Genomic DNA, 12,456 nt, shown 5'->3' on the forward strand with positions numbered 1-12,456 from the left:
CAGAAATTTTAATCGTTCTTGATTTCTTTTTCTCTGATATCCCTTCTCCATTCATTCAAAGAAATCACGCTGGTTTGCCTTCAAAACCCATTATCTGACCATTTCTCCCCACCCTCAGTACTGTTGCCTCACTCAACATGATTGCCTGGATTACCACAATCCTTTCCAACAGGCTTTCCTGCTTCTACGCACGCCCTCGTATCCCAGGCTTAACACAGCAGAGCCAGCTATAAAATGGAAGTCAGCTCATGTGACACCTCTGCTCTGACTCTGCAGAGTGATTCATTTCATTCGCAGAGAAGGCCAGCGGTCTACCAGGCCAGCAGCTCCCCCCGCCCCGACCTCTCTGACCTCAGCCCCTCCTCGCTCCCCCTCACTCTCCCTGGCTCAACTGGGCCGTGGGCTCCATGTCCTTCTGGGGGAGGGCCTTTGCTCAAGCTGTTCCCTCTCTGGAAAGCTCTACCTCACAGACCCATTCGGCCAATCCTTACCTCCTTCAAGCCCTCTCAGGTCTCGCTGAGCCCCACCCTGACCACCTTCCCCATTCCCCTCACCTTCCCCTACTTTTTCTTTTCTCCACCGTGCACATCGTTTTATAGCACATAAAGTGTATAATTTACTTGTGCATTATTACCCATCTCCTTCCAAAAAGCTAAAAGCTCTACGAAGGCAGAAATCTTTGTTTTTGTTTGCTGATGTATCCTAAGAACTGTAAACAGTGTTGGGCAGAGTGGGCACTCAAAAAGTTTACAGAATAAGTGACTTAAGCAGGACACATTTCTTAAAGACAGTCACATATCTATTTAGTATATTATTATAAAAGTAGCGGAGTTCCCTGGCGGTCCAGTGGTTAGGACTTGGCACTTTCCCTGCCATGGTCCTCGGTTCAATCCCTGGTCGGGGAACGAAAATCCCACAAGCCTCACAGAGCAGCCAAAAAAGAAAAAAAAAAAGGACTAAAAATATATCAAGTAATAAACATATGAAACCTGTAAATTCAGTGACAGGTTCTTTTATGAGTTTTAAAGAAAATATCTGGTAACCAACAGTACTTCAGAAATTATTTAAAGGTGGTTTACAAATTGAGATGGCAACCCACTCCAGTATTCTTGCCTGGAGAATCCAGTGGACAGAGGATCCTGGTGGGCTACAGTTCATGGGGTCGCAAAGAGTCGGACACGACTGAAGCGACTTAGCAGCAGTAGCAGCAGCAGTAGCAGCCCTATATATACACACAGGCAAATTCAAATCCTCTCATTCTGGAGAGCCTTCACACATAAGGGTCACATACTAGAACTTTCAAACCTGACTCTGCACACAAATCATCTCAGAAGCTTGCTATATTAAAACAAAACAAACAAAAAGCCTATATCCTACTCTAAACTCTTTAGGGTTGGGGCTGGAATTTATATTTTAAACAAATGTCTCATGTGATTCTCCTGTAACCAGTCCAGTATTGGACAAGGATTAAGGCTCAGATAACCTCTGAGGGCTCTCCTAGCTCTGAAGTTCTGACTTTGTGATTGAAACACAGCTGACTACCCTGGAAAGCAGGGCTTTTCAAATTGCGGATTTACTGGGCTAAAACTAGCATCAGGAGAAAAAAGAATACAAATTAACAGAACAGACCATAAATTGAGAATGCGTTACCTGTAGTAAAGGTTATTGTTTCATGAAATATTTTCCAGAGGTGAGTATACATGTAAGTAATAAGTGGTAATATTAAAATACTTTTGTGGTCAAAAAAACTCTGAAAGAGAACAATGAGTCTCAACTTTCAGTGTTGTAAGAGCGTGAATTTCTGAGCCCCAGCAAGTTCAAATCTCTGAGTGGAGTTCAGCAATCTGCATTTTTCATGGCCCTAGACCACACTTAACTGAGCTCTGTGAACGCAAAGCTACCTCCAGAACCCATCTCATGCGGCGCTTTTCAGTACTGGGGGAGGGGGAAGAAGAGGGCTGGAATGCCCTTGGGAGGAGCAATTCCCATCCCTCCATGTTTCTGGTGGTGCTAAGGGATGGTCTGGAAAAGCACAGCTCCTACCACTGTACCGCAGTACTGGGGAGGAACCCTATTCTGTTATCTGTAACATTAAGGAAGGACACTGGGTTTTTTCCTAAAAAGTGCAGCGAGGAGAAACATGCACTTTTGGTCCACTTCACAGAAAGGACGGTTACCTGTCTGGCTCCATGTCACGCTTCAGGTAGCTAAGCACTTGAGCACTTGCTGAATGCATGACGAGAGAGAGAAATGCTGAGCTGAGACAACAGGAAGCTGCGCCTGGCTCCTCTGCAAGCTGTTGTCATTCTCAAGGCCCACTTCTCTGAAAATAACCCCGAGTCTGAGCTTGCTCAGTGCCTTTACAGCAAATAACCACCATCCTCATCTCCTTCCCTTTCCCAGGAAAGAGAAAGAGAAAGGGCCCTTAAGTCGCAGAACAAAAGCTCTCACACTGAAGCCTACCACAGGCCACAGATATACATTCCATAAACATGTAATACTTACATCCTGGTAACAGCTGTGCGATCTGCATATACTCCCTTTAATTCTTGAAAATAACCCTGGAAGGTAAGTGTTGCCCTACTTTACACAAAACCTTAGGCCCAGAGAGGTTGGCTGACTTGCCTAAGGGCTCACCCTGGCAGTCGGGGGCAGTGTCGCTGGCTGGCTGTGCCCCATCTGAGCAACAAGCCGGTCTTGATGGCCAGACACTGGGAGCAAGCACATGGTGAGACAGCCTCGAGTCTGAGGTTACAGAATACCAGCTACAAAATGCACACATCCGGCAATTTGAAGACCTTTCTTCCTTTAATTACGACTAAGCTGTGAGTTGGGCGTTTGTCCCTAGAGACCCAGTCTTTGAAAAGTAGAGACCAACTCCGTTTCTATGACTGTCAGCCCTCTAGGGGACTTGGAAAATGTAGGCCAGCATTTTGTTGGTTGGTCAACCTAATTTAAAGAAAACTTAGATACGAGCATATGTCAAGGGGCAGATGTGTGGTTTAACCTTATTGCAACAGAAGCTGCAGAAAGGCTTCACCTTATTACCAGAGCTATGAAACTGTGCGAGCAGATAGCTGGCCTCAAGGCTCTGGAGTCTGACTGCCTCTGTCTGAGACTGGTTCTGCCACTATTACTTGTGACTTTGGGTAATTAAGACCCTTCTCTATGTCCTCATCACTGTAACAGCTCACAGAGTTACGAAAACTAAATGAGTTAATGTGTGTGTCAGGAAAGAATCCCAACCAGTATCTGGGAAAGCATGCTCCTCCCCTGGTGTGTGCCTGGACCACTACTCAGAATAACAACTATTACACAGCTATTTCCTAAATTGAGAGTTGGAAAAGGGTTGAAGTAGCAGCCATTGGGACTCTTTGTGGAAAACAAGCCTATACTATCTGCCAGGGACCTGCAAGGGATTTGACAGGCTTAAATTCCAAATTCTGTGCTCCAATCCACTCTGAGGAACCATGAATGATTAAGTAGAACCAGTCTCCCCGCCCCCCAATAGATGCTTATTTGGGGGAGCTGTGCCACACAGCATGTGGGAACTCAGTCCTCTGACCAGGAATCGAACCCATGCTCCCTGCAGTGGACCACCAGGAAGTCCCTCAATAGGTGGTTTTTAATTACTGTTTTCAGTAATTTTGGAGTACAGTAAGAAATTTGGAATTCTGAAAATAGAGATTATGTAAACCATATTTCCTCATAGAATTACACTGTTTTACTGTTTTACTATGTGTAAAAAACACATAGATTCATAAAAAGTTGCACACGCTAAAAGCAACACAGGAAACAGAATCAAAAAACAGAAATACTATTTTACAGAAATACTATGATAGGGAAAATACTTCCAGAGGCAGTCATCGTAGTATTAAAGGGTCATGTTATCAAAGCAATGTGTTAGCAGGGTAACTGCTGCTGCCTCTAAGTCGCTTCAGTCATGTCCAACTCTGTGCGACCCCATAGACGGCAGCCCACCAGGCTCCCCCGTCCCTGGGATTCTCCAGGCAAGAACATTGGAGTGGGTTGCCATTTCCTTCTCCAATGCATGAAAGTGAAAAGTGAAAGTGAAGTCGCTCAGACGTATCTGACTCTTAGCGACCCCATGGACTGCAGCCTACCACGCTCCTCCGTCCATGGGATTTTCCAGGCAAGAGTACTGGAGTGGGGTGCCATTGCCTTCTCTGAGCAGGGTAACTGGGGGGAGTCTAAAATGTCACTCTGCTTAATTTGTCAAGTATCTTTTTCCCTTTTCAGGTTTTTCTAACTATTGAAATATTTATCACATAACAAATCACATCAATAGTGATATATAATTATGAAACAGAATCCTAGAATCATGTTACGTAAGGTCCTTAATTGGTACAATCACACATCATTTTGTTCAAATTTGTAAAAACACAAGCCATCTGCATTTGTTTCCTAAGCTCTCTTGCACCTGCACCCTGAACAGTCAAGTTCAGTCCTCCTGGTGCCCCCAGGTGCCGCAGGCTGGATTCCCCCCTGACAACAGCAACTGCGGTTTCCATAACAAGCTGCGCTTAAAGCTGTTCTGTACCCCCGGGCACCAGCCAGGTCCCCAGTGGCAGGCAGCTTCAACTGTGGGTGGTTTCTGGGCCCTGACCTCACCACTCACCTAGACAGCAGGGGCCTTAACCCTTTAAGACTCAGACCCCTCTGACAGCCTATTCACTGCAGTCTTTACCCAACAGTTGGTTAGAGTCTCAGTGTATACGCAGAGTTTAACAGGTTGGGACTGATAAACTCCATGCGTGGGTAAGCTGCACACGTGGTGGTCAAGCTGCAGGAAAAGGCAAAAGCACAAAATCCAACAGGCTCTGCTATAAAGGACCAGGGAGGATAGCTTGCTGTTACTTGCCCCTGGTCACAGTGCTGGCAGGAGCATAAATTAAGTGCAGTCGTTTCAGTCGTGTCTGACTCTATGTGACCCTATGGATTTTAGCCCCCCAGGCTCCTCTGTCCCTGGAATTTTCTAGGCAAGAATACTGGAGTGGGTTGCCACTTCCTTCTCCAGGGGATCTTCCAGACCCAGGGATTGAACCCCCGTCTCTTATGTCTCCTCCATCGGCAGGTGGGTTCTTTACCACCAGCGCCCCCTGGGAAGCCCGTAAATTATACAACACTATCTAACAGCTTGAAGAGCCTCACACTCACTGGACGCAGGGCCAGGAAAACCGGACAAAAGCGCTTCCGCTGGGACAGTTCTATGGGAGGAAGCGACATTCCTGCATTTGGTGCTGGCCTCGTAGATTAGGGTAGTAGAGCCTATACATCTAACGGAATGGCATATTACGCAGCCACTAGGACATGAGACACACGCAAAGAGGGAGAAAAAGCACAAATCAAAATTATACCTACAATTTCAGTTTGTGTCACAATTTTGTTATGCCATAACCCAGCTGGAGCCTCCAATGGCAGGCTCCTCGCAGGTCTGACTTGACCTATCCCCCTGCCCACCCTCGCTCTCTCTGGTTGTGGTGTTTCTCAACCAGACTAGGACCTTCTAGTGTTGGCACGGCAGACTCCACCACGCAGCCGAGGTCATCAGTAACCACCCTGTGCCTACCCCCCCAGTGCTTCACACATTTCTGTGATCGTCTCAAAGTGGGGCTTCCCTGGTAGCTCAGTTGGTAAAGAATCTGCCTGCAATGCAGGAGACCCCGGGTTTGATCCCAGGGTCAAGAAGACCACCCTGGAGAAGGGAATGGCAACCCACTCCAGCACCCTTGCCTGGAGAGGCTGGCAGGCCACATACAGTCCATGGGGTCACAAGAGTCCGTATACTGCTCTTGTAACACTTTTTCAAATGGTGGAACGTTTGATACCCTTCACCTCCGGGTACCAGAGCCAACAGCAGCTCTAGTTAACGTGATGAGCAAAAGCCTGCCTCCAACAAATACCCCTGGACGGGGACACAGCCAGATGCCCGCCAGGGACACCACCTTACTCTGCAGACAACCACATGTAGCACGGGGCGGTCACCTAACATCGAGGTAAGCTTTCACGGGGAGCAGCTGAGGAAATGAGAAAACAAACACAGCAGGAACCTTGGAAGACTAAATTTTATTAGAGAAACCTCCCCAGACGTTACGCCTTCCCTCCCTCCCTCTGACGTTAGGATGTGGGGAGCGCTTCTACTCTGTAGGTCCATACACACCACCTGCAGGTCTTGTTAAAAGGAATCCAGGTCTCAGGTGGGGTCTAGCAGATCTGACCACTCCCCAGGCGATTCCAGCAAACACCAGTGCTTCAGACCCTGTGTGACGTGTTTGGAAGCCGAGTTTCTAACAAGGCTTCCCAGGCGGCTCAATGGTAAAGAATCCGCTTGCCAATGCAGGAGACCCGGGTTCAATCCCTGCGTTGGGAAGATCCCCTGAATTAGCAAATGGCAACCCATTCCAGTCTTCTTGCCTGGGAATCCCCTGGATAGAGAGGAGCCCAGCGCACTACAGCCTCAGGGTTGCAGTCTCGGCCACAACTGAGCACGCACGCACACGAGCCTCTAGCTAGAGGAGGGGCTGGGGGTGGCAGGCTTCCCTGCACCGCTGCTCTCAGCTGGCTAGGCACGTGTTCTCGCCTGTGCCAGCTCCCAAGGTGTTTAGTCACTCACCTAAAACATCACTGCTAGAGCTAGAAGCAAAACCCAGCTATTCCTCAAACTCCTGAGGGCCCGTGTTCCCTCTGGGCCAGAAGCCTAGGTAGTTTTTAAACGGGAAGTGAACAGATTTACAAGTCAGCAGGACCAAATGAAGGGTGGGCGCGTACACTGTCATTAAACTAAACAGGAAGTACATTAACTTAAAAACACAGCTACACACCAGTGGCTAACAGCCAAGTGCAGAGGATGGCAATACCATTAGAGACTTTCTACATTTCATTTTCCTGCAATGCTTTATTTAAACTAGTACACGCTGCTCCCATCACTAGAAAATATTCCAACTTCCACAGCACCCAGTACTAGCCAGCCAATGTATTCACCAAGAGTTAGTTTGTTCTCAAAGATGTTTATTTCAGTTGTAGTTAGTATAGAGATGTTAAACAGAGAGGTCCCCCCACTATAAAAGTGAAGCTTCATCACAGGAATTGGGCTCCTTCACAAGTTGTTTACAAAGTGGGGTCCCACAGTAAAAGGTTGAGAAATGAATGCATGCTGATGGTTTAAGTGAAACAAAGCTTATGCTAACATATTTCATGATCCGCCCCTTCAAGCACCTGGATCTGATGGAGAGGACTATCAGGAAAACAAAGCAAGCCACATTTTCATAAAAAGTTAGGTACACCAAATAACCTCCTTTAATAAGGTTGAAAAATACCTTACAAAGGCAGCCAAAAAATTAAAGACCCATTTAACAGCAATGAAAAGGTGGCCCAGGGACAACTGAACTCGTCGGTCACAAGCGACGATGCTGAGTTAACTCGTGCTAGAGCCACTGGCCAAGTGTTATGTCCAATAGAGAAATGGTGACTTTCGAAAGTCACTGCCTCGGTGACCTGGAAAAGCACAGGCAAAGGTCCCACTGTCACAGCAAAGGGCGCACTCTGGGAGCAGTCACATTTCTCACAGACAGTAACACAGAACTCATCCTTTCTGAGCACTATGTGCCTGGTGCAAGTTAAAGCCATCAAGAAACATTAAACGGCTGAACTGTGAAGGAGGTTAACTGTCACTGCCCCCACAATACAGATGGGGACGCTGACGCACATCTAAGGTATAACAGAGCTAATAAGATGCAGGGCGGGCAATCAAATCCAGCCAATGGGTCTCAAAGACCATCATCCCCTTCTCTACTTACATTCTCAGCAACCCTAGATTCTCATTTTAAAGGAAAAACCGAGTCCAGTGTTTCACCCCAAAGCACCACATCAAAGACTCTGATCCTTTCACACAGCAGGACTGGTAAAGCCTCTAGTGGACGGCAGCATCACTGAGCAGAGGGGAGCCCTGCACCCCACTTTAATCAAGGCGCTAAATTCAAACCCGGCCCCAACCACGCCACCCCCCGTACAATCAGCTTCCAGCGGGCCACACCGGGCCACAGCACCACAGCCTGCCAGCAGGGGGCGGTGAGCAGGGCAGTGCTGCGAAGCGCTCAGCCTGGGTCTGCCAGGAAGCACTGGCATCCGAGGGGAAGACAGGGTGGTTACCAGCTATTCCCATCGAAGCTTTAAGTGGCTCGAGGTCCAAGGACTTGAATATGGCCAGGCTCCTTGCACAGAACACACAACAGTAATTGTACATTTCATTGAAAATGTTTTATTGACCTTTTGGATAGAAACGGGAATTTATTTGCCAGGAAGGATGATCCCATCATACTGAAAGAGAAGAGATTTTATTTTTTCAGAACAGGAGGTAACAGTAATGACTGCAGCAATGGCTAACGTTCAAGAATTCAAATCAGATACATGAATTTTGGCTTGGAATCCCACATCCCTAGACAGGAAGCTGGCCAGTTTTAACAATCGCTCCACTATGCTCAACTGCACTGGACCCTGAGAAAACGGGGTTCCTATTAAAAGTCATATTCCTCCCCTTCCAGTTACCTGCATTCACAGGGCTGAGGAGAAGCCTGGTTCTGGGTGTTCTCTTAAACCACAAACCCTGGAAGCCCATTTGCCAAGCTGCCCAAATGTTCTACCTTTAAACAGCTACCCACCAGGCTTTGTATCCCCGCATCCCAAGTCAATTCACCAACACCACCTTCCGCCACTCCACCTGAGACAGGTCAAGCTTTACCTTCTGCTGGAACCAGCGCATGGCCTCCTCTTTGCTGATTCTGTGTTTGGCCCCAATGCAGCCTGTCCTGCGCTTCTTGTCTGCGATGCTGAAACCTGGCCTACCCAGCACCTGTCCCAGGAATAACCAACAGTCACCTAGCCAGCTCAGAGTCAAGAGCAGACGGACAAGACTCACACACTGGAGCAACTGATCTTCCAGAGTCACCTCGTAATTCTAGTGTGAGAGACCCATGACCCCAGGGTCTGATGGAACCAGCCTCCTGGACGACACACCGCCTCACGACAGGTTTGCTCAGGAGGCTGGCCTCCCAGCACCCCCCCTCTCCCCACACCTAACTCCCAGTGGTGGCTAAGGAGTCACCACTGCTCCCGTGTCCCAGAGTGCTATTATTTTAAAAAATAACAGATAAAAAAAATCTTACTTCAGCATGTGCATTCTATAAATCTTAAAATTTCAAGATGCACAAAGAAATAATTATATTTCTCTCCTCTGCTTTAGCTCAAAAGTGCTTCTAGTTAAAGGTTTGTGGTGCCTGTGAGCGCCGAACTCAGTCTGTCTGGACATTGAAATCTAATAGTCCTTCATGTTCACACTAGTCAGGACTTCAGGGTTTTGCTACTGACTTGATTCTGGGGGCCCAAAACATCACAGTGACACAAACGGTCACGTCTGCATTAAACCCCCACCCCGAGCGAACAGTTCCATCATCAACCCTGCTTTCATGCCCCCAGATGGAAGCCACCCCATTCCCGAGGTCTGAGGGAAGCAGCAGGGAAAAGAGCAGCCAACCCCAACACCAAACGCAACCTCAATACCATCTCTCAAAATGTTAACTCAGTGGCTGGAGTCGTTTCCTTCCTCCACCTCTGAGCCACATCACTGCTCACTAGACCCTAGACCCTAAGCACCACGACTATAGGAATCTTCGTCCAGCCACAGTCCATAGCCAGGGCTACACCCCCTCGCCTGCCACCAATGAGCTGCATCTTCCCCAGGGAGCGAAGACAGACAACACTCAAAGCCCCAATCCAACATGTGACCGCCAAGACAGCACAGACGAAAGAGAGGAGCAGCGCCCACTCTCACAGAGCGGGAGTGGGAGACTCGGTACTCATACCACGTAGAAGTCCAGGCCGTAGATACCGATGCTCGGGTCATACTTGATCCCCAGGTCGATGTGTTCTTGGATCCCAAAGCCAAAGTTTCCAGTATCTGAGAAGTTATTTTTTCTTAACTCGTACTCTCGCACCTGGGGAGAAAATGCAGAAATCACTCCCTGTCAACTCAACACCCTGATATCTAGCTCAGCCTGCAACACTCAAGACCCCCAAACACGGTGCAGTGTAACTTGGCGAAGAACAACATCTCATTTCCCCAATACAGGGAAAAGCCCTTTAGAAGCTCTCCCCACCTCGGAAGATTGACTCAATCTACCATTCCCCCGTTTAGAGACAGGCCTCACCTTTAGACCTTTCTCCAGGATTTCTTCCGCCTTGGCCCCACGGACGGTGCAGTGGACGGCGATCTTTTCGTTTCTCCTGATGCCGAAGGACCTGACAGTGTATCTAGCTGCACATGGGGATAACAAGGAGTCAGCTGTCGTCACAGCTCCACTGCACTCCCCTCTCCACGATTCCGAAATAAATTAGCATTCCATAGCAACCAATATTTGCTAAAACTCTACTGTACCCTTACCCCCATTTTACAGAAGCAGCTGAGAGGCTACCTTGTACAGACCAGTTGGTAAGAAAGAGGCAGGCTGCGAACCCCCGTATTCCATTATCCCAAGGCAACGAAGCTCTAAACACAAAAAATGTAATGCCTGCATTGTGCCTGCTGGGCAGCAGGCATTTCAGATAACCCTGTCCATCCTCCACAATCTTATATATATAAACTATTATCATCCCCTGTATGCAAATAAGGAAGCTGAGGCCCAGAGGAAGAAATCAGACTTGCAAGTGATGGAGCCGGAATCTGAAGCAGGAAGCAGGTTAGTCTAGGTACGCAGCCTTGTTCTTACCCTCGCCTAGATTATCCTCACTGCTAATCTAATCAAATGCCATTTTCTGCATTCCCAACATTTCCACCTCACTGCATATCCTCCTTACTTGGAAAAAATCTCTACTTGGGCTAGTCTGAGCTCAATTTCGATTCACACAAAGCTCAGGAAAGCAATGCTTTTAAGAGATACCACCTGTCACCTCCCAACTGGGTACAAAATGGGCCTGACGTTTTTCGGGGGCATCCCCCAACAGTCAGCCCTCCAGCTGCCGACAACCACTCACCTTTGGAGAACACTGGGGTCTGGCCCGTGAGCTGCTCCAGCACCTTGGCTGCCCGGGTCAGCCTGTCTCCGCTCTCCCCAACGCAGATGTTGAGGCAGAGCTTGCGGATGCGAAGTTCCCGCATGGGGTTCTCCTTCTCACCTTGATCCTGCTGCAAAAAAAGAGAAGCGGCGGCGGTCAACACGCCTCAACCTCCCCCCGGCGGCCAGCCTAAATGCAGAGCGCCTTTCCGCTCATCCCCAAAGCAGTTTCTAATAGATTTAACAGCGATCGTCACCCTTTCTTTCATCTGGGAGCCACCAAGGAAGGCCTCTCGGGGGGCGGGGGGGGGGGTCTTATCTCTCCTTCACCCACATTCGGAACGCGAGAAACAGGACAGGTACCGGGTGGTAAACTTACAGACGCTTGAGAGTGAACCCTCGGGGCTCAAAGTGTAGGGTAACGGAAGGCACCCCCTTTTTTCCGATGAGCGGGGGTGGGGGGGGACCAGCCAGCACGTGGCTGTGCAGCGCCCCCCACCCCACTCGGAAACCGTCTAGAGGCTGCGACCGAAATCTGGGGTCGGCCCCGAGGGGAGAACCCGGCGGAGGCCTCCCCCAGCACCCGGCTGAAGTGTTGAGTCCCCGAGGCCAGAAGCCACAGGTCCCGGACCCCGCATCCCAGACCCCCCGTCCGATCGGTCCGCTGGCCACTCGCTGCAGCCTGCGGGCCGTGTTCCTGGGCCTCCGGCGGCTGCCCGGAGCCTACTCCTGGGGGGTGGGGGGAGACAAGCGACTAGGTCCAGCTCCGCGCCCTCAGCGCGCACGGTTCTGCCGGCTTCGGCACGGCCGGCACTGTGGGCTCCGTTCTCCTCGGGCGGCGGGCGAGGTAACCCCCAGCGGCTCGGCCGGCCGTGGATGGAGGTGGATGAAGGACAGTTAACCCGGGAATCAGCTACTCACCGCCATGACGGGAAACAGGAAGAGAGGGCGAGACTTCCGACCCAGGGCCTTATGGGCCAGGAGGCGGGCTCATTTCCCAGGCCAGCGAGATGAAGGAGTGGAAGAGAGGCGCGCCTGAAGCCTCGTAGAGTCGGCTGCCCCTTCGTGGGCATAGATGGCAATTACAGGAGACCCTGGCAGTCCTGGGGCCGACCTGGGCTTTTTGCAACACCGGTTTTTTTAAAAGCTGAACGCTTTGATTTGCGTTTCTCTGATACTGAGTGATGTTGAGCATCTTTTCATGTGTTTGTTTAGAAAGATGGTAACGATGACCCTATGTGCGAGACAGCAAAAGAGACACAGATGTAAAGAACAGACTTTTGGATTCTGTGGGAGAAGGCGAGGGTGGGATGATTTGAGAGAATAGCACTGAAACATGGATATTACCATATGTGAAATAGATCGCCAGTCCAGGTTCGATGCATGAGAC

General features: G+C 49.4%; 1 protein-coding gene across 3 annotated transcripts; it reads right to left on the reverse strand.

The window, feature by feature from the left end:
* Positions 1 to 8,258: 8,258 nt before the first annotated feature.
* Positions 8,259 to 12,013, reverse strand: RPL11 (ribosomal protein L11). Of its 3 annotated transcripts, none has more exons than XM_059893113.1 (6): positions 11,988 to 12,013; positions 11,047 to 11,194; positions 10,224 to 10,330; positions 9,879 to 10,010; positions 8,759 to 8,869; positions 8,259 to 8,337 (listed from the first exon to the last, which is right to left on the reverse strand). In XM_059893113.1, the coding sequence occupies exons 1-6, from the start codon at positions 11,991 to 11,993 to the stop codon at positions 8,308 to 8,310; spliced, it is 534 nt and encodes a 177-aa protein (XP_059749096.1). In that variant the 5' UTR covers positions 11,994 to 12,013; the 3' UTR covers positions 8,259 to 8,307. The 3 variants fall into 3 exon arrangements, with proteins under 3 accessions (XP_059749096.1, NP_001069049.1, XP_059749097.1); NM_001075581.2 differs by having other exon boundaries at positions 11,047 to 11,197; positions 11,988 to 12,011; XM_059893114.1 differs by having other exon boundaries at positions 8,259 to 8,869; positions 11,047 to 11,197; positions 11,446 to 12,013.
* Positions 12,014 to 12,456: the final 443 nt, after the last annotated feature.

The sequence above is a fragment of the Bos taurus genome, chromosome 2 (assembly GCF_002263795.3).
Source record: "Bos taurus isolate L1 Dominette 01449 registration number 42190680 breed Hereford chromosome 2, ARS-UCD2.0, whole genome shotgun sequence".
Taxonomy (NCBI): Eukaryota; Metazoa; Chordata; class Mammalia; order Artiodactyla; family Bovidae; genus Bos; species Bos taurus.